At 38.0% G+C, this 22,985-nt stretch overlaps 2 protein-coding genes and 1 pseudogene across 4 annotated transcripts in view; all 3 read right to left on the bottom strand.

Annotated features, from left to right (window-relative positions):
• Positions 1–22,981, bottom strand: part of GDPD1 (glycerophosphodiester phosphodiesterase domain containing 1) — a 53,475-nt gene extending 30,494 nt beyond the window's left edge. Inside the window, exons 1-2 of one of the 2 annotated variants that reach the window (XM_082440082.1) lie at positions 13,678–22,981; positions 1,860–1,902 (exon numbers count right to left, since the gene is read on the bottom strand). In XM_082440082.1, coding sequence (XP_082296208.1) covers positions 1,860–1,902; positions 13,678–14,176 — 542 coding nt within the window. In that variant the 5' untranslated portion in view covers positions 14,177–22,981. The remainder of the gene's footprint in view (positions 1–1,859; positions 1,903–13,677) is intronic. The other variant, XM_082440083.1, reaches the window with a different exon arrangement.
• The window catches only part of LOC309649739 (synaptosomal-associated protein 23 pseudogene), a 424,755-nt pseudogene that overhangs the window by 6,678 nt on the left and 395,092 nt on the right, over positions 1–22,985 (bottom strand). The gene's annotated exons all lie outside the window — the stretch shown is intronic.
• Positions 1–22,985, bottom strand: part of PRR11 (proline rich 11) — a 276,060-nt gene that overhangs the window by 216,448 nt on the left and 36,627 nt on the right. The gene's annotated exons all lie outside the window — the stretch shown is intronic.

Below are 22,985 nucleotides of genomic sequence, written 5' to 3'. Positions count from 1 at the left end.
AAAGTACAATTTAAAAAACTACTTATTGAAAGTAAGAGCACTTAGGCATAAGACAAAACAAAACAAAAAACAAAATCATCACCACCACCACCAACAACAACAAAATTTAAGTTTAAAATTAAAGCCTATTTGATTTAGGTTTTCTATAAATTTCAAAGTCAATTAGCAAACAGCCTTACAAATAAATATATCTAATAAACACTAACAATAACATACGGAAGAGTTGCTTTCTTCTTTTAAAGTACCAGAAAAACCTCCAAAAAACTAAAGTTATAGAAAGCTACCACATGATAGAGATGGCTGTGGTACTCTTCAATAGTTACTGCTTGAACAAAACAATATAAAAACAAACTGCTTGAAGACGGGAAATGAAATTTTATATCTAGCAAGTAAAAACCATCTAAATTATTCTTTGAATATCAAAAAATTTTTCAGAGGATCAAAGTCTTCAAAGATAAAAAACATTTAGGTTACCATCCTTAGAAATAATGTATTATACAAATGTACCATCCTTAGAAATAGTTTAATTTCATAAATAGGGGTGTTTGGTAAAGATTTAGCAAAAAAAAAAAATATGGAGAAAAACTTACAAAATAATATACTTTTACATAAAGGAATGCTAAAAACCACTCAAAGTTATGAGCAGTTTTTCCCCAAGTAATATATATTACTATATCACAGGCAACAAATATTGGATAAATGATAGTGAATGAGGGTGTGCGTGGGTATGCATATGTGTGTGTATATCACAGTGAAAATTGTTCACATAAAATTAAATATATTTTGCTATAGGAGCTAGCTACATAATCTCAGTAGAGACAATAACAAAGTAATTTAAATTAAATTATTCTGTTTCACAGTCAGTGACAGGAGGAAAGATTTTGCATTTTAGAGCTGTAAGAGACTTGAGATTACAGTCAAAAGGCATCATATTATAGAACAAAAAGAATAAGCAATGACAAATATAGGAGGATAGGATTTAGACAAAACTAGACTATGGAAAAGCAGTACCTTGGGACCTGATAACAGGAAAAATAATCTCTAAAGTGTCTTTGAATGATGAGAAGCAGAACAAAAACTTAAGCCAAATTATCCTGATTTATTGGCCCCAATTATATACATAAAAATGGCTCAAAAATTACATAAGAAAATATTTTTCTTACTAAATATGGATGGTAATGTTTTTCATGGGAGTTAACTTATCACATTCCCCGTCTTACTTTTCAGGGAACAGAAAACAGTGTTCGCACCATTACCACAGACTGATGATAATCATTCACTCTAAGACAAAGAACAAGGTATCAATCAGCTTTCATTCCTGTGTCTCCTGCTGCTTCTCTGTGAGGTGCTCTAAAAGACATCTATATGAAATATGAATAATTTAAAAATTGAAAAAAAAATTTACCTTATTTAAAAAAATAAGATCAACACTCATAAGGCTTCAAAGGAGAAAGACCAGATGACAGCTTGACCTGATCTGTGGAAGAATTACTGAGTAGACACATAATCCTACTCATAAATAACAGCCAATGTAACAGTGTTTTCATTTTCTCCTTTTCTCTTTCTCTCTGAGGCTAATTAGCATTACACACAGTATGTGCCTTGTTACAAATGTCTTCTTTCAGCTTTGGAACTATAGTATCTTTTGATTACCCAAAACTCTGATCTAGTTTTTCAGTTATGCAGAAGCCAAACACTGTTTGTAACACTTCAGACTAACTGAAAAAAAAAAAAAAAAAAAAGCCATTTTAATAAAATAGAAACAAATGGATGCTACATGTGTACTATCCTCACTTGGTGAATCATCATCACTTTAAAGATAAACTATAAAAGAAAAGAATACCTTTTTATATACTTACTGCTGAAAGGCTGCCATTGTATTCTCCAAATTTTCTCCAGCACCTGTGAAAACATTAAATTGAAGCTAATTTGAACATTTTATTTTTCCAGAAATTCACCTAAAAAAGATACATCAAATGAATCATGATGTTTATATATTATGTAGACATTACAAGTGTTTTAAAGAATGTAGTGGTATTTTGAATTGTTTTTAGCTGCACCAAGAAGAATCAAAGATCAAAACACAGCCATAGAAACGCAGGAGGGTTACAACAACCTAAACATGATTTTTAAGCTATAATAGAAAAGACAGAGGAGGACTTGCACATATACACCTCCTCAGAGTTAAAAAGTCTCTCCTCTGGATCCCCACAGTCTCTCATGCATCTCTCTACTAAGGCATTTATCATATTTATAGCATAAAGTGTTTACCCATCTCTTTCCTCCCTTTCCCATTAATTACTTAAAAGAAGTGACTGTTTTAATCATCTTGGATGAGGGTAGTATAGTGTAGTGGTTGAGGGTGGGGCTCTGGAGTTAGGATCTCTGCTCTCAAGTCTGTTTGATACTTGTGTGACCTTGGGAAAATTACCTCACCTTTCTTTTTTTTTTTTTTAAAGGAATTATTTTATTTTTATTTATTTATTTATTTTTAAATTTATTTTTGGCTGTGTTGGGTCTTCATTTCTGTGCAAGGGCTTTCTCTAGTTGCAGCAAGCGGGGGCCACTCTTCATCGCGGTGCGCGGGCCTCTCACTATCGCGGCCTCTCTTGTTGCGGAGCACAAGCTCCAGACGCGCAGACTCAGTAGCTGTGGCTCACGGGCCTAGTTGCTCCGCAGCATGTGGGATCTTCCCAGACCAGGGCTCGAACCCGTGTCCCCTGCATTGGCAGGCAGATTCTCAACCACTGTGCCACCAGGGCAGCCCTACCTCACCTTTCTATGGCTGAGCTTCCCTATCTATAAGAATGAGGAGGGACTTCCCTGGTGGTCCAGTGGCTAAGACTCCATACTCGCAATGCAGGGGGCCAGGGTTCAATCCCTGGTCAGGGAACTAGATCCCACATGCATGCCACAACTAAGAGCTAACATGATGCAACTAAGACCTGGAGCAGCCTAAATAAATATTTTTTAAAAAAACAAAAGAGAAGAAAAACCCAAACGAACTTTTTAGCCAACCCAATAATTAATGGAATGCACAGGAAAAATATTTTGGAAATACTTGGAAAAACAGACAATTTCTTCTTAACAAAAGAGGCAATTCAAGTTTAAGGTACTGTTCAAATAATAGAATTAAAATGTCTTACATACAATAACATCTGGACATATTTGCAAGAGTATTAAAGTTTTCTTCTTTTATATTGTTAGATTGTATATTTATGGCAACCTAATTAATAATCAATAGAAACACAAGGTATGAAGAAATGAATATATTAACCTAATGTTCTAAAAGTTCCATCAGTTTAGCAGAGAGAAAGGGATACCTATGTGAAACAAGCTACTTTGGGGACTTCCCTGGTGGTCCAGTGGGTAAGACTCCACGCTCCCAGTGCAGGGGGCCCAGGTTTGATCCCTGGTCAGGGAACTAGATCCCGCATGCATGCTGCAACTAAGAGTCCGCATGCTGCAACTATGAAGTCCGCATGCCACAACTAAGAAATTTGTATGCTGCAACTAAAGATCCCACGTGCCGCAACTAAGAGCCGGTGGAGCCAAAATAAATAAATATATATATTTTAAAAAGCTACTACTTTGACTTTAGGTTCACTTTAATTACTAGAGTTAATGCACAATAGAAAACAGATGAAGCAAATACGGAGATTAAAGTTTTTTCAAAAGTAAGTGCTCTTTTGACATTAAATGACTTTTAAAAGTCCAGTCAGTGCTTGTTTTAGTCAAAAACTAAGGAAATATGTTATAAACAGATCATCAATATTCAAGAACAAAGCACTCTAGAATACTACCAAAAAGAAAAGGGTGCTAAAATGGTTACTTGTAGATTAGGTTAAACTACTGACTGTTGTAACAAAAAGCAAGGAAGTTAACAGGACACAGAAGCCAGTTTGAAGGAGCTCTCACTGGCCAAACCTGAGACAATGTTAGCATCAAAATAATGATAGCAACAAACTTTAAACCATTAAACGAAATAGGATATTCTGAATCCATTTTAATAAATGGACCAAAAGTTTGATAAGGAATGGAGTGTTTACGTGGTTTCAAAGTACTTTTACAAAAATACTAACTACAAAGAGAAAAAGAGTAACTTCACAACGGAAAAGTCTGGCAGACACCATTTTCACCAAGTAATCAAAGTCAACATCATTAGCTCCTTCAAGCTGACTTCTGTGTCCTTTTAATTTCCTTGCTTTTTGGTACAATAAACAATCCGTTTGGGAATTCCCTGGCAGTCCAGTGGTTAAGACTCCATATTTTCACTGCTGAGGGCATGGAACTAAGATCTTGCAAGCCGCGTGCAGTGGGGGGAAAAAAATTCACTTCTCAACTCCTCTGTGAAGCACTTTTTAAAAAAATTACTTCAGATTACAATGATTCTTATTAGAGTCAAGAGTTAAGGCCTTACACTAGCAGTTCCTAACCATTTTGGTCTCAGGAGTCTTACTGAGTACCTCAAAGAGCTTTTTTTTTTTTAAGCATATATTTTTTAAATTAATTAACTAATTTATTTATTTTTGGCTGCGTTGGGTCTTCGTTGCTGCATGCGGGCTTTCTCTAGATGTGGCGAGCAGGGGCTACTCTTCGTTGCGATGTGCGGGCTTCTCATTGCGGTGGCTTCTCCTGTTGTGGAGCATGGGCTCTAGGCGCGTGGGCTTCGGTAGTTGTGGCATGCAGGCTCAGTAGTTGTGGCGCAGGGGCTTAGTTGCTCTGCGGCATGCGGGATCTTCCCAGACCAGGGCTCGAACCCGTGTCCCCAGCATTGGCAGGAGGATTCTTAACCACTGCGCCACCAGGGAAGTCCCTCAAACAGCTTTTGATTATGTGGGTTATATCCATTAATAATTACATATTAGAAATTGACTTCTAAATTTTAAAACTTTGAAAATAACAATAATAAATCCATTACATGTTAACATAACATTTTATGAAAATAACGATCTGACAAAAATATTTAACGCTAAGAGTGGCATTGTTTTACACTTTTGCAAATCTCTTTAATGTCTGGCTTAATAGAAGGCAGCTAGATTCTTGTATCTGCTTCATACATACATATCAACCTTCACACAGATAGTTGGAAAAGAAAGATTCTTCTTTGATACTGCACCAAAATTCAACAAATGGCAGATTTTTAAAAGTTAGTTGTAACATGGAATTTGAACTGTATTAATGACCTCTTCATACTCTATTACATGAAAATCGATTAGCCCATCTTGAACTTTGAATGGATCATTCACCCATGCGTGGTTTTTGGGAAAATACTGATTCACTGAATTATGCTGATCTTCTAAATACTGACACATTTCATTAGACAATATTTTTTAAAAATCACATTTGTTAATACCTGATATCATCAGGAAAATCTTTAAAAATTGGAAAGCTACCAAGCACACAGTGGATGATACAAGTTTTTCAGAAGTCTAATTTTTGCTTGAAAGCTCAAATTTAATCATTGGCATTGCTTTAATAGAAGGCAGCTAGATTATTTTTCTTCTAATGACAGACTCACTTTATTAATTTTCAAGAACATATCTGCTGAATACTCAAGGCTGAATAACCAGTTCGTCAGTCAGTTTTTTAAGTAAAAATGGTGTTCTGTGGAAAACAATAAAGGCTAATTCAGCTCAGAATTCAAGCAATTGCACAAGTGCTTTTCCTCAAGACAATCATCTTCCTACTTTGGTATGCAGCAAAAGTGTTTTTTGTGTACTCCCAATTGTGTCACACAGAATATTAAAAGTTATGTGTACTCAAGGATTGAACTTTAATAAAATTAATAATTTTTCTAATACATCAAAGATATTCTTAAATGAAACTGCCTTTTTAAAAAAAAATGTGAGTGCATGATGGTGAGGAATACAATGGCTACTAGTACATTTGTTACCAGTATTTTCATTTGTGCTAAAGCAACAGCAGTTTTACCGACTACTGCTTTTGCACCATCAGTGCAGATGTCAACAAGGTGAAAAAGGTAAGTAATGTCTTATGAAAAAAATTTTGACCTTGTAGACCCATGAGAGGTCTTGGGGACTCCCAGGAGTCCACAGACCACACTTTGAAAACCACTGTCTTAAATAATCAATGATCAGGGCTTCCCTGGTGGCACAGTGGTTAACAATCTGCCTGCCAATGCAGGGGACATGGGTTCGAGCCCTGATCCGGGAAGATCCCACATGCCGCGGAGCAACTAAGCCTGTGCACCACAACTACTGAGTCTGCACTCTAGAGCCCACGTGCCGCAACTACTGAAGCCTGAGTGCCTAGAGCCCGTGCTCCGCAACAAGAGAAGCCACCACAATGAGAAGCCCGCGCACCGCAAGGAAGAGTAGCCCCCACTCACCGCCACTAGAGAAAGCCCGCGTGCAGCAACAAAGACCCAACGCAGCCAAAAATAAAATAAATAAATTAAATAAATTAAAAAAAAAATCAATGATCAGAAAAGTCAGAGGAGTGGTCACCTCTGGGGATGGAGAAGGATAGACTGGGAAGGGAACCAAGGGAATCTTATGGGATTCTAGAAATGTTCTATATCTTGATCTGAGTAAATGGCTATCTGGATGTACACAGATATTAAAAAATATATTAAGCTGTACACTTAAGGTTAGTGCTACCACATGTATGCTATCCCTAAATGTTTGTTTAAAAAGCCTTTATTTCTAAGTCCTGTGTTTTTTATATTCTGGTACACCACCTAAACCCTGAGAAGGCTTTTTGAAGGCAAGTATTGAGAGGAACATCTATCCCCAGCTACCTGTTCCCACCTAGTGAAGGAAAATTCCACTCCAGTCCGCAAGGAGTGAAAAGAATGGAAGGAACACTTTTAACCCTTCTTTATTCCCTCATACACTCCTCCCCATGGGAGCAGAAGCGACATAGGAGAAAGAGCTGTCCGTCCATCTGTGACTCAACCCTGCATAGTCCCCTTAATTTGGAGTGGCCCACCCTCAGAAGGAACAAAATTTCTTCTCAGCGCAGCATGCGGGATCTTAGTTCCCTGAGTCCCTTGCAGTGGAAGCACAGAGTCTTAACCACTGGACTGCCAGGGAAGTCCCATACCTCTAACTTTCTGATGCATGCATCTTATTTCTAAGTTGGTTCCAAAGTTGGGATGGGAAAGTAAGCCTTCTCAAATTTCAATAGCAAGGGCTTTGTAATATACAGGTGTTAGAATATTCCACAAAACAGTGTTCAACAAATATTTATTAAGTTTGAAACGATATGATATTTGTTTCAAAATAATACAGGTGAGAAGAATGGGCAGGGATACAGATGAAACAACATTGGGCATGAGTTGATAATTGTTTGTATCTGGGTGATAGAGTCTTACTACTTTTGTATATGATTAAAATGTGCCAAAATAAAAAGTTCAAAAGATACTTATAGTTTGCTCTTTTTGTTTTGAGGGAAAGGAGTTAGGAAAAATATAAAATAGAGATTCAGAAATCTGAAGTAAATTCCCCCACAGTTAATATAATTTTTACTACTAATATTTACATTCAAAGTCTACCTGTTTTTTTTTTCCTTTAATTAATTTATTTATTTTTAATTTTTGGCTGTGTTGGGTCTTCACTTCTGTGCGAGGGCTTTCTCTAGTTGGGGCAAGTGGGGGCCACTCTTCATCGCGGTGCGCGGGCCTCTCACTATCGCGGCCTCAGTTGTTGCGGAGCACAGGCTCCAGACGCGCAGGCTCAGTAGTTGTGGCTCACGGGCCTAGTTGCTCCGCGGCATGTGGGATCTTCCCAGACCAGGGCTCGAACCCGTGTGCCCTGCATTGGCAGGCAGACTCCCAACCACTGCGCCACCAGGGAAGCCCTACCTGTTTGTCTTTTATGTCTCCTTTCCATGTTAATTTTATTTGTAATTCATTTAAACCTAAGAGCTTAAGCATGCAAACATTATTACTTAAGATCTTTGATCTACTTTATAAGGTTATGAAATTAATAGCCAGTACTAAATAAAATAAAATATTGAAAAGGTGGTCAAGATATTAATAATTAATAGAAGCTAGATACCGTGCTTATTAGCACTCTATATATTATTTCATTAAAATGCCCGCAACCATAGCAAGATTTCTGGCATCTCCAGAAATAAAATTGGGTAAGATCACATAGCCAACAAGGGGAACTGAATTTCGAGCAAAAGCAGTATGACTTCAGATCCCACCCTTTTTACCACTAACTATGCTGCAGTTTCTATGCTGCCATTCATATATCTCCTTATTTCAGTTTTACACATAAGTTACTCATATTGGTCCTTATTTCCATATTCTTATACTTGTTTGTAAAGCTTGAAGATAAATCCCACAATGATAATACCCACAAATTACTTGTTAAGATTCATATGGTGAAAGCCCGGAGAGTAACTAAGGGACTAATTTAAAAGTATGCCATTCCTCTCCAAGGAATTATTTGGTGATAGCTCTTCTCTCATGAAATGGTTTGAATTCCTTCTCTTTTCAATTATCATCATATCATTCATAGAGCACACCTGCCATTAATTTTTCTTTTTCCTCAATAAGCAGCTTAATGCCTGGCTTTGCAAATAACCATTCAACATGTAAACAAAAGTTTGTTAATTAGTTATGAAATTAATTATGAAATGTGGATGAGAATGAGTATCATAGATTTTACATGCTGTCCTACTATAATTTGTTCATAATTTCTCTGCTTATGTTCCCCTGCCTCCCTCTCCACCAGTTCTCATTTTTCACTTCTTTGAGAAAGCTTCACTTCCTAATACTATACAAAGCTATATTTCCCAATTTTTCATTCTATGTTAACTTTCCTCTCTTATATAGTGCCTCATAATTACCTTGTGATTGGTTAATTTCTGTTAGGATAGGAAAAGTAAAGGAAACATTCTCTTTTGTATCTTTAATTAGATTTAAATGCTGTAAAGGAAAGAAATGTCTGGTCAGTTTCCTTTTTATCTCCCAAATGTTTTATATACCAATAAACATTCAACAAACAGTGTAGACTTGTTTTACAGTTAACCTCCAACCACCACTATCATTAACATCTTTTGTATACATGCTATATGTGTGTGTGTGTGATGTTTATAAAACCAAAGACAAATATGACAATGTGCACCAGCCACAAAAGAACAACTTCCAAATTAAATATTTTCTGATATTGGGAAAGACAGCTTAGTGCAAATAAAACATATTTTAATGTTTGAAGACATAATCTTATATCAACTTAAAATGGAGTTATTCAGTAAATCAAGCAACAAAGTAAGTTCACTCTCCACTTCTAAATTCACTTGTTCATTCAACATTTATAGTGCACCTTGGAAACAATATATGATTTCTACAAGAGCATGAAGAGCTTTAAGGACTAGAGATGGTATATATAAAAGAGCATTTCTCAATATGGGATCCCTGGAACACTGCGGAATTGTTTCTATATTTCAAGGGGAAAATATTAGTGAAATATATATTTGCAGATATAAGAAAAAAATTAAACACATCAATAGCATAGAAGGATGATATTCAAAGTGTATATTGATACAGCGGCAGCATTTCCCAACTAACCACCATATGTGTGCTCTTTTCAATAAGTGGTTTTTGCTATCTTGTCATACTTTCAACTTTTTCTGTAACGATATTTAATTTTTCTAAGTTCGTAATATGTATAATTTTTTTTAAATACAGGGAAATATAGATAACCCCTGCTTTTACCCTCCCTTTACACACTCATAAAAAACCAGAACAAAAATACTTCCAGTGACACTCTGAGACTCAAACTGATGCCTCAGTTTCCTCCTTGAGCAAACAAAGTTTAGGACTCAGAGGCAGCCAGTGTCCATGAGCAATATTTACCCTCAAACTTATCACCTCCGAAATCAATCTGGCAAAATGCCCAGATTGTGCAATACTTTGCCTTGCAACCAAGGGTGATACATTAAAAGGTAAAGCGAGGATTTTATCAGTTGATGATTTTTTTTTTAATTCTTTGGTCACCAAACCCTAATAAATGAATCTCTTTTTTTAAAGCCTGTTGCTTAATTCAACTGGCCCATAGAGATAGTTTAGGGAGTATGAAAAAGTTATTTCCCTGCTATCCTAATTCTAGTTAACTCAGTGGGCATCTGAAATATGTGTATATACGGTATGATTCCAAATGTAGTAAAATACGTACTTAAAGGATACACTTCAGGGGACTTCCCTAGTGGTCCAGTAGCTAAGACTCCACGCTCCCAGTGCAGTGTGCCCGGGTTCAATCCCTGGTCAGGGAACTAGATCCCCCATGCCGCAACTAAGAGTTCGCATGCCACAACTAAAAGATCCCACACATGGCAACGAAGATCCCACGTGCGGCAGCTAAGACCTGACACAGACAAATAAATAAATAAAAATAAATATTAAAACAAAAAAAAGACATACTTCAAAATGTTAACAGAGATTATGTCTGGATGGTTAGTTTTAGGAACTATTTTTCCTTTTTTCATTTCTATATTTCCCAAATTTTCTACAATGAATATGAGTTACTTATGCAATTGTAAAAATATTAATAAAATTCATAATTTCATAGAGAAATTATAAAAATAGCCTTTGAGAGTATGACTTGCTCTCGATTTAACCCAAAGGGTACATCTTTGGTCCTATTGGTATTTCATCAATACATTGTAGTTACAAAAAGTGTTCTTTGGTCAAACAGATAAGGAAAGACATGGAAAGTACCTAGCACACAATAGATAATTAGCAGACAATAAGCTATTATTTTAAGTGTATGTTAGGATCTGTACTAGAGGCTAGAGACCCAAGCATTAATAAAATCTAAAATCTGCCCTTGAGGAACTCATAGTCTAATAAGGGAAGCAGATATCCTATTACAATATAATGTAATACAATGTACGCTTTAACGAGGTAAGAACAAAGCAGGCCTACACCACTTAATTTTTAAAACATTAGAGTATTTTCTACTTTCAAGGACAATCAATCAGTAAAAGGCAAAAGTGTTCATTAAAACTTTGAAAACATTAAGTATAGGGTGATCTCATTTTTTCTCACTCAACTCAAAGTCCTATTGCAAAATACAAATGTGACCCCCGTATCCATGCTTATATTTCTAAACAATTTTATGGTGTTCAAAGTGCTTTCTGTACACCGAATCCTCATAACAACCCAAAGAGAAGCAAGGTAAATGGTCTCCATTTATAGATAAGGAAACTAAAACCAAGGCTTATTCCCAAGGTTAACTAGTGATAGGTCCAGAATCTGACTCAGGTGGTAATGCTTTCCTAGCAGACATAATATAGTACACATTAAGAGTTTTAAGTTAAAGCAATTCAGATGTATATACTTTATACATATATAATGATCAATGTTTCAATCTTGGAATGATCATACATCTGGTTTTCATGAAATATCAGGTATTTGCAGTTAGGGCAATAGAGAATTAGCCCAAATGTTAGTGACATGCATGGAAAAGTACGCACAGATAACACTGATTGCTGTTACCAGTGTCCGAGACAAAAATAAAAAGCAAGCAGAAGCTGACTGCTTCCTAGTCTATTATTTTCCAGAAACTTAGTATCTTGAGTTACAAAGTGTTTTTTAGTAAATAGATCCTCTATCACCCTGGATTCAACTGTATTATTTGGCATACATACTCAACAAAAGCATATTAAGCACTAACACACAGGAATGTACTACAGTGATTTAGGACTGTAGACATATTTCAAGCCTACAGAGTTAAGATTATTTCTTCTAAAATAAAATCTAGATCACCCATAACGACCGTTTAGATAGCTTTTTAGAGGACATAGTTTTGGTTTGGGTTTTTAGTAAGCACACTTTTCTTTTTTTTAAATCAGTAAACACAACTGCAGAAGGTACTATCTCCAGAGTAGGACTACTACCATCGAAAATACTTCTATGGCAACAACTCAAACACTAAAAGTTGTTTTTTTGGCTGTAGTGGTTGAAGGCACATTAGTAGTCATGTGTCATCCTACAATTTAACTTTGTATCTATTAAAATACAGGTAAACCAAATAAGAAATAACATGGCATTTAGCTGGTAATAGATCCCTTAAAACCTTTCACACTTTTCATGAGTAGGAGACTAGCGTAACAATTGAAGTCACTCTTTAGTACTATGTGTGACTGATAAAATTATACAGATTTTACAGAAGCATGCTAATGTACTTCTGTGATATTTAAAACCTTATTACCTGGTGGCGCAGTGGTTAAGAATCCGTCTGCCAATGAAGGGGACAAGGGTTCGAGCCCTGGTCCAGGAAGATCCCACATGCTGCGGAGCAACTAAGCCTGTGTGCCACAACTACTGAGCCTGTGCTCTAGAGCTCGTGTGCCACGACTACTGAGCCCACGTGCCACAACTACTGAAGCCCGCCTAGAGCCCGTGCTCTGCAACAAGAGAAGCCACCGCAATGAGAAGCCCGCGCACCGCGACGAAGCGTACCTCCCCGCTTGCTGCAACTAGAGAAAGCCCGCGGGCAGCAACAAAGATTCAACGCAGCCAATAAATAAATTCATTAAATTAAAAAAAACCCCAAAAACAAAAAAAACCTTATTCCTGGCCAATTCTTGTTAGCAAAGGAGTCATGGTAGTAAATCAAATTTTAGACTGTAAACTCCTAGAATTTTACCATTTCAAGTATTAGACTGTAAATTCCAAGCAATTTTAACCTAGTTTAACATTCATCTCTAAAGAACAAGCTAAAATTGATTGAAATAATCCAATCTCACAACATTTTATACATCATGCTTGAAATGAAATAAAGACATTATTGCACAATAATGAAGAGGCAAAGATTTGGCCTGCTGTCTGGGAAATGAGAGGGTTCATCTAGGTTCCTTTTGGCAAGACACTGTTCCAAAAGAAACTTCTTTGTTTTTGTCAAACAATACACTCCTGTCATTAACTAAATCATCTTTTTGTCTTTGGAAATCCACCGGTCATTGCTGGGGTGCAAGGTGGGGCTGGAAAAAAAAACAGGTGCGAGGTTTGCAGCCTTGGGAACCAGGACGCTCCAGTTTCTGCCCCAGTCCAGCCCAAACTATAACTGTGACCTTGGGACGTGTCCCCGGTTCAGGGACTCGGTTTCCCCCTCTTCTCAATTATCATGTTTAGAATGCGGGGATGGAGGGGTGAATTGGGACCGGCCCCCAGGGACTGCAGATGCCCAGGCTGCACCACGCTCCAGGTTCACGCAGTTCCTCAGCCCTGGAAGCAATTCACCCCATCTTCCCACAAGCTCAGCCACTGGCAGTCTCGGAACAAGTCTGTTCCCGGTTCCCCCCTGCGGGGTACCCCCGGCTCGGCCCGGTGCTCCCCACTTGTGCCTCGCTGCTAGGAAGGTACCTTGCGATCATCCTTCCCTCCTCCGAGAAACCTCCATCTACCCTTCATTCTCACCCTGGTCCTTCCTCCTTCTGAGAACCCCTGACATCGCTGCGCTCGAGAGGTCCCCACCTTGGCTCTGTCTCAAGACCCCTTTCCTTCCTTCAGGCGACCTCCCCTCCACACTGCCTTCACCTCCGGGGGAGCCCTTTATTCACACACGCCCATCCTTCCTCAAACTCTCACGTATTTCCACCCGCCTGCCTTTTGCGGAGGACCCTCAGCTCTAGTCGTGGTGGGGCAAGGGGGGGGAGCCTCCCCCACCTCCGCCACCTGGTTCTGGGGACCCCTCTCACCTCCGCGGTGAGAGATGTGTTTACTGAGGAATCGTTGCTTCTTTCTCTGGTGCAGCAAGGTCGGGTATTTGAGCAACAAGAAGGAAGTCACCAAGTACCCTCCCAGGGTGGAGAGAAGGTAAAAAGCCGCGGTGGACGACATCTCAGCCGCCCTGTGGGAAGTCTCCCACCGCCTGGCCCTCTGAACTCCGCTGAGACGGTCGCAACGGCTGCAGCGGCGGCGGCAGCTGCTGGGGATGTCTGCTCGCCCCCAGCCGGTGCCAGCGGTGCAGCGCACTTGCCGGCGCCGGCCCACCACGCAGGCGCAGCCGGACTCTGGCAGCCAAGCAACAAAGGGGCTCCGACACGCAGGCGCGCTCCGGCTGCAGGGTAGGAGCCGGCGGAGGTCCCGGAGCCGGCTTTTGTCACCTAGCTTTGTGGTCCGACTCGCAGCGCAAATTGAGGCGAATGCTTGGAAACCCGCCAGTGCCTTCGCCATCACTCGGACCGAAAAGGCCATTCAAGGATAGCCTTCAGGAAGGCCTGACATAATGAGAAAGTTCACATCAAAAAGGGATGATTCCTGGGCGCGTCTTTAGCCCTAGTCGAAGAAATGCAAAGAACTCTTAACGAGTTAAAGCTTACTGAAAACAAATAATAAACACATCCATTTGTCCAGCCAAGAGAGAATTTTCCCTTTTGTCACACATACCATAAAAGGTACTAGTTTATCAGTCAAGTATTTGAGGGATGGCTCCTCTCCTCTCTCATTTTACTGTTAAAATGCAAACCCTCATGCCTTGTACGCGATAGGCAGTCAAATGTTTGTTGACTTACAAGTCCGTTTCAAATAAGGAAACGTTGACAAGGTTATAGGTTATAACTTAAAAGTCTTGGGAAGACTGGAAACTAAATTTCCTTTCATCCCACACTAATTACTAATTCTAAGAGCCACATTTAAGTGCAAAAGAATTAACCCAGGGCTGAGGGAGAAATTTTGGCCAGAAGAACAGGTCTCCCACAGAAGTAGAGTGCAGAGTGATTATTTAAAATCATGTGATTCTTGACTCCAGCCTTAAGCAAATTTCTTTCTTCTGTTTTCTTACCTGTAAAATGAGGAATTTTTTACTAAATGATAACTTCCAACTCACACATTCTGTTAATAATGACTTCCCAAAGATTCTAGCTTCCTTTAAGAAGAGTAAATAAAATTTAGAGGATTCTTGAAAACAAGGGCCTTCATTAGATTTTAAAAAGTTGCAGAAAAAGACTTTTGCATCCGTTTACCATCACAGTAGTCTTATTTCTTGGTCTAACACCAATATACGCAAAGAAATGATAAAGCCTTTGTAGAAGAAAGAGAACTAAGTATAAAAATTTCCACATACAACCAAACTTAAAATTAAAAATATTTAAAGGGAACTCACAAGTTGAAAAATACTGACTTGTTAGGAATTAAGGAAAGTATCTGTTTAGGGCTGTCAAATTATATCCTATAGATTAGCTGTGCTCATGGTTCTGTTTCCCTTTTCCAAAATCTCTCTTGACAGCAACTTTAAATTTGATGACTACTTTATGATTAGTATAGACATATGTATATGATAAATATTACCAGGAAAAAAAATGTAACTAAGAATATTTAACCTTCAACTATAGAGGCACCAGTGGCATAGCAGACAGAGCTCTAAATGTAGAACCCATAGATTTATTTATTTATTTACTTTTTGGCCACACGCGCAGCATGTGGGATCTTTGTTCCCCAAACAGGGATGGAACCCACACCTCCCGCACTGGAAGCACGGAGTCTTAACCACTGGACCACCAGGGAAGTCCCTAGAACCCATAGATATAGCTATGCCATTTACAAACTGAGTGACTCTGGGCATATCACTTAGTTTAAGCCTCAGTTTCACATCTGTAAAATGGGGGATAATAGTATCTAACCTCAGAGCAGTGTTTTGAGGATCTAAGTTAGTAAAATGAAAGCACTGAAAGTATCCTAGGGAATTCCCTGGAGGCCTAGTGGTTAGGATTCGGCAACAAAGTTGGGGAAAGTACACAGAATTATTCAAAATAAGTAACCAAGCAGGAGCACACATGCCTTAGTGCAGGCCCAAGAAAATTAACACCAATGAAAGAACAGGTGAAGTATAATAGTAGAAAAGCATCTTTTAAAAAATTGCACTTATATGATGAGAGATATCTTCCAAGATGAAGGCCGTATTTTGCGGGAAATTTATGAGGTTCCAAAGTTAATAAGACATTATTTAAGCCAAGAAAGGCAATTAGCATAGGCAATCAATTATCATAGGGGGAAAATGTTGAAAGAGTATCAGAAATCACTGGCCTGGGACTTCCCTGATAGTCCAGTGGTTAAGACTCTGGGCTGCCACTGCAGGGGGCATGGGTTCCATCCCTGGTCAGGAAACTAAGATCCTGCATGCTGTGCGGCATGGCCAAAAAAATGTTAAAAATAAGGAAAAATAAAAACTTAAAAAAAAAAAAAAAGAGAAATCACTGGCCTGTTTCATTGAGAAGAGAAAACTGATACCTGGAGAGGTTAAGTAGTTTGCCCAAGACTATACAGCTAGTGGCTGATATAACAACAAGGTCATCAATCTTAACTCAGTTCAAGGGGTTGGAGAAGATAGTACTGATCTTATGAAAAATAAAAGATTTGAAAAATAGTCTTGCTCTTCATAGAAGATAGCATTAAGGACATTCCCACTTAAAAAGTGTCCTTGGAAGCATATCAGAGGTAGCAGATCCAGGATGCAGTATAGTGAAAAGAACATTCATGCTAGTCAAATGTTTCCTTAACCTGTCATTTCAACCCCATCTACAACTGTATTGCCCAAATTATTAGGGTTCTAGATAGCAGATGCAATTGACTAGGAACATAGATCACTGGGACCAGAAGGCATTTACCCAAGAGTTCTAAAGGAACCCATAAATTAAAGTGTGATACTATTCCAAATAAGAAAACTGCTGTAATAAACAGCTAGTGTGCAGACAGATTGGCAGACTGCCATTAGGATTCTCAACTTTAACAGTGGGAATCTGATACTAGGTTAGAGCATGGTTCAACTTTCTTCAGGGCAATTTAGCAAAATATATCAAAACGTAAAATGTGTATATCCCTTGACCCATCAATCCCAGGCCTAAGAGTTTATTCTGCAAAGAAAATTTCACAAGTATTAATAAAAGATGTATGCACCCTGGTATTCCATCGTTCATAGAAGCCCTAAATTTAAAAGAACCTAAATATCAAACAATAAAGGACAGATTATATAAATCATGATAAGGGAAAACAATGCAGCTATTAATAATACATTCATTTATTGACAGGAAAAATGTCTACCACATACTGTAGAGTGAAAAAAAGTAGATTACAGAACAAGATGTATTCTATGATTGCAATTATGTAAAATTGAATACATATCCACATATGCCTGTCTGCATGAGATGTTTAGAAGGATATTCACTAAAATGTTGCCACTGGTTAGCAGAGCATTAGCAAAGCAGTGGAACTTCAGGTAACTTATTCTTATCTTTGTTTAAAAAAAAACTGTGAAACAATAACAGATACAATGACTACATACTCGTTTTACAAAAACAACAAAGGTATGCTCAAAAACAAAAATTGTTTTACATGGGATTGTAAACTAAGGAGTCTTGCTTTTATATTGAGAAAATAGCCACGATAATATAAAGGATAAAAGTCACTCAATACTCAAGACTTCCCTGGTGGTCAAGTGGCTAAGACTCCACGCTCCCAATGCAGGGGGCCCGGGTTCGATCCCTGGTCAGGGAACTAGATCCCACATGCAGCAACTAAGAGTTTGCATGCCTCAGCGGAGATCCCACGTGCCGCAACTAAGACCCGGCAGCCAAATAAATAAATAAATAAATAAGTCACTTGATCCTCAAGTACATGTAACTTTGTAGGAGAAAGGAAGTAATAAGCAACTGTGGTAATATAGTCCTCTAAGAGTGTCTGGAATAAAAAGGAACCACAAGATATAATTTACACTTTAGAAATTTTTCTTATACCTAATCAAACTGAAAATTATTACCATTGCTATACCTATGGGCAAGATTATTTTCAGTATGGAAAGGTCTTGGAAAAATACTTAAATTGTATTTAAAAGATGACTGGATCAAAGCTATCAGCTACAAACAAGGAATAATAACTCTCCCTTATATTTATAAAACAGTTTAGAGTTTGTAAAGGATTTCAATTAATGCATTCTTTAAGTGTTTGAACCACAGTTATCCTTTGAGGTAGATGAGGGAGTTAATACCTTCATTTTACAAATCAACACACTGAAGCTTTAGATGGGCTCCAATGTTAGGAGATGCAGTAAATTATCTCAAGACAACAACACAATGAGCTGCCATGCCAACTTAGGCCAACAAACATTATTAAGAGTATTAAAGGGACTTCCCTGGTGGCGCAGTGGTTAAGAATCTGCCTGCCAGTGCGGGTGACACAGGTTCGAGCCCTGGTCCGGGAAGATCCCACATGCTGCGGAGCAACTAAGCCCATGCGCCACAACTACTGAGCCTGTGCTCTAGAGCCCGCGAGTCACAACTGCTGAGCCCGTGTGCCACAACTACTGAAGCCCGCATGCCTAGAGCCCGAGTTTCGCAACAAGAGAAGCCACCACAATGAAAAGCCCACGCACCGCAATGAAGAGTAACCCCCACTCGCCACAACTAGAGAAAGCTCGCGCACAGCAACAAAGATCCAAAGCAGCCAAAAATAAATTAATTAACTTTTTAAAAAAGAGTATTAAAAATTAAACAAACTATTAGCTGGCATTTGTGCAAAATTATGCAGTGTTCCAAAAACTGAGTGCAGTCCTATTTGCCACATCTTAGGACAGGAACAAAGTTGTGGGAGACAGAACAGAAAAGGGGCAATTAAATGGCCAAGGATTTGAGAGGCTGCTTTATATAAAGCATAAACAGACTAACTAGCAAAAACTAAACCTAGTTTTAAAAAGACCACAGAAAGATACAAGAGGAAAGGTGCAAGCCAAGTCTACAAAACTGCTATATGTCATGGTGCTTACCACAGGTACATGTACTAGGCACTGTTTACCTGATTATAAAAGGCAGACCTAAAACTAACCAAGACTCCCAAACTATTAGAATTATGGGATACCTTTGAAAAGTAAATTTAAGATAAATTATAATTATTATCAAGAATTTATTAATTAGGTGCCTTATATATACTCCTTCAATCCTCATAACCACCCTTTGTAATAAATAACAATTACTACCATTCTAGAGAAAATAATACTCAAGGATTAAGTAAACTGTCACGTTTCTTAAGCGGTGGAGTTAATTCTTTTTGGCTTCAATCTACTATAGTACTATTTTATACAGAAGATAATATGGAACAAGAGAGGGTATAAGAACATAAGGTTCAACAGTTTTAGAGAGAATCAAGATTTACACTCTTAAAAGAAATTAAGATGTCTGAAGGGTAACATACCTCATTTTTCTGACATTAAAAACTCACCCAGGGGACTTCCCTGGTGGTCCAGTGGTAAAGAATCCACCTTACAATGCAGGGGATGTGGGTTTGATCCCTGGTCAGGGAACTAAGATCCCACGCGGGGCAACTAAGCCCGCATGCCACAACTACTGAGTTCATGCGCCTCAACTAGAGCCCACGTGCCGCAAACTACAGAGCCCACGGGCTCTGGAACGCACGCACCACAACTACAGAGAGAGAAAAAAACCGCACGCCACAACAAAAGATCCCACACGCCTCAACGAAGATCCCACACAGCCAAAAAAAATAAAGTAAATAAATAAATAAATAATAAATCTTAAAAAAAAAAAACCCCAAACTCACCCATTCACAAGTCTTAAGACCAGAATCAAAATATTCAGTTGGAGAAACTGACATGCAGTTTTTATTTTTATATTTTCTAAGAAGGCAGAACATAGGTAGAGTACAGCTTTGAAATCAGAGTCTTCAATTTAAATTCTGACTTTGCTACTTCCTAGCTATATGACCTGGGACAAGTTATTTAATCACTTCAAGTTTTAATTTCCTGATAACATGGATGATATCTATCTTGCAGTGCTTTGAGGATTAGTGGCAATGTATGCAAAATGCTTACTAAATTACTTAACAAGAGGATATTCAAGAAATAGCTATTATTATTGTGTGCCATTCAGTACACAGTAGCTATTGTTATTTTTATGAATCAGGCTTCTCTAGTTCCATTTTTCTAATTTTTTTCCTGTTCCTTTAAAGTCTTTTTTAATTTTTAATTTAATTTTTTAAACTAAGAAACAAACTCACTGTTTAAGTAGTGCAGGGGAGCCTTAATTTTAAGTAAACCAACATATGAAACCATTTAAAAAATTAGATTAATGTAATTTACTTTATAAGGCTTATCATAGTAGTCCTTTAAATAGTAAGCACTCTTGAATAAAATGATTTACTTCCTAAAAATTTTAATTCTATACAACTCTTCAAGGACACATCAAAAGACTTACCAATAGGCCAAAGGATGCCCTTCTGTCCTAGTGATTCTTAAAAAGAATCAATTTGAAACATCTGCTTATATCTCAAAAAAAAAATCTACTAAGCAAAGGATAATGCAAATGCTGCTACAGAAGAAATATAATTTCTTTAAAAAAACATCACTTTTGAAGTTTGCTGAAATAAGGTTTGTAGGACTAAAGAGAAAGGTAGTAAGCAATACAGACTGCATAGTCCACATTTCTCTAATGTGACACCCTGTAAACCTATTTATGGATAAAAACAAGCATGAAGAAGTGCTGCAATTGTGTCTTAAGCAAGTTATAAGTACAAATAGCATACAAATTTTGTATTTACTAAGTGAAGTAAGTCAGAAAGAGAAAGACAAATACCATATAATATCTTACATGTAAAATCCAACATATGACACAAATGAACTTATTTACAAAACAGCAACAGACTCACAGACATAGAAAACAAACTTATGGCTAACAAAGGGGAAAGGGGGTGGGGGAGGAATAAATTAGGAGTTTGGTATTAGCAGATATAAACTATTATATATAAAATGATAGGGACTTCCCTGGCAGTCCAGTAGTTAGGACTCTGCGCTTTCACTGCTTAGGGCCCAGGTTCCACCCCTAGTTGGGGAACTAAGTAAGATCCCACAAGCTGCACGGCGCGGCCAATAAACAAAAGATAAACAAGGTCCTACTGTATAGCACTGGGAACTATATTCAATATCCTGTAATAAACCATAATGGAAAAGAATGTGAAAAAGAATATGTATATATAGGGACTTTCCTGGTGGTCCAGTGGTTAAGAATCTGCCTTCCAATGCAGGGGATGTGGATTTGACCCTGGTCCGGGAACTAAGATCCTACATGTCGCTGGGCAACTAAGCCTGTGCACCGCAACTACCGAGCCCATGCACTCTGGAGCCCGCGCAACTCAACAGAGCCCAGCGCAGCCAAATAATAAATAAACAAACAAACAAATAAATGGAACAAACTATTATGTACAAAATGAATAAGCTACAAGGGTATATTAAAATAAAAAGAATATGTATATATATACATATAACTGAATCACTTTGCTGTATGCCAGGAACTAACACAACACTGTAAATACTTAAAAAAAAAAAAAGTTTTGTATTTAAAAATGCTATAGAAATTCAAATTAAGGTGGCTTCTGTAACCAAATATAATCAAGGAAAATCACTTACTAACTTAAGCAGTGATGTAAAGTTGTTCCATGTAGAATGATATCAAAAAGGAAATAAAGAAAAAAAGACACAGGTTTGCTCTTCTGAAATCTATTTGTTCTCATAAACTACTTTCTTACAGTTCCTTTGACCTACAAGTTTACACAACCTGTTAGTCAAGTCTTAGAAGCTATTAAAAAACAATACAACTATTAGTATATGTCCTACAGAACAATCTAGCTATATTTCCCAAATGCAACTACCAAAGACTATGCTTAATACAAAAGTAATTGTGATTTTTAAAACTGATATAAAAGGAATGAAAGATATAAAGGAAAAGGATGAAAAATAAGGCTGAGATGAAAGAAGAATATAGACTAATTTTCATATTGGCTCAGATTCTCTTCCTAATTAAACTACAGTAAAATAGGCATAAAAATACACCTAATCAAATTACAGTTTTAAATTGGCTGCCAGTTATGTTTCTCTATGTAGATTTAAAAATCAAAACCTAAGTAACTGTTTTAAGCTGGTAGCAAGATGTGTTAAACAAATACTACATTTCATGGGACTTCCCTGGTGGCGCAGTGGTTAAGAATCCGCCTGCCAATGCAGGGGACACAGGTTCGAGCCCTGGTCCAGGAAGATCCCACATGCCGTGGAGCAACTAAGCCCGTGTGCCACAACTACTGAGCCCACGTGCCTGGAGCTTGTGCTCCGCAACAAGAGAAGCCATCACAATGAGAAGCCCGCGCGCCGCAATGAAGAGCAGCCCCCGCTTGCCACAACTAGAGAAAGCCTGCGTGCAGCAACGAAGACCCAACACAGCCATAAATAAATAAATAAATAAAACAAATACCACATTTCATATATATTGCAACTAAAATCTCCAGTTCTATTTGCTCAGCATTTCAAAATCAATGTGTCCAGGAAAATATAATCACACTAGAATTCTAGCATATTAACTTATTTTGCACACTTAGCTAATTAGTGATATATCAGTGTTACCATGTTGATGCTGGTGAAAGTTAATATCGATATGAATTGATAAAATTTGTATCACTTAGCAAATTGTTTCATAGTATAGCAATTTTCAAAGAATAAAGTGTGTACTAATATCCTGGATAAATAAGTTTTAGTTCAGAGAGCATTCATTTAAAATATGGTATCTCATCAGTCCAAGAATAAAATGGTGAGAACAAAACAATGTAACTCAGGTACCAGAACTGTGAGCCAAACAGTAGGGCTTTTTTTTGCAATTAAGTCCTCATACAATTACCAGATAACCTACTGGATCATCTTGTTTTTTTTTTTAAAGATACTGTGGGGCTTCCCTGCTGGTGCAGTGGTTGAGAATCTGCCTGCTAATGCAGGGGACACGGGTTCGAGCCCTGGTCTGGGAAGATCCCACATGCCGCGGAGCAACTGGGCCCGTGAGCCACAACTACTGAGCCTGCGAGTCTGGAGCCTGTGCTCCGCAACAAGAGAGGCCGCGATAGTGAGAGGCCCGCGCACCGCGATGAAGAGTGGCCCCCGCTTGCCACAACTAGAGAAAGCCCTCGCACAGAAACAAAGACCCAACACAGCCATAAATAAATAAATAAATGAATAAATTTATTA

This window comes from Balaenoptera physalus (genome assembly GCF_965194825.1).
Source record: "Balaenoptera physalus genome assembly, chromosome: 20".
Classification (NCBI taxonomy): domain Eukaryota; kingdom Metazoa; phylum Chordata; class Mammalia; order Artiodactyla; family Balaenopteridae; genus Balaenoptera; species Balaenoptera physalus.
The sequence above is the reverse complement of the archived record's forward strand: the minus strand, read 5'-3'. Positions and strand labels throughout refer to the sequence as shown.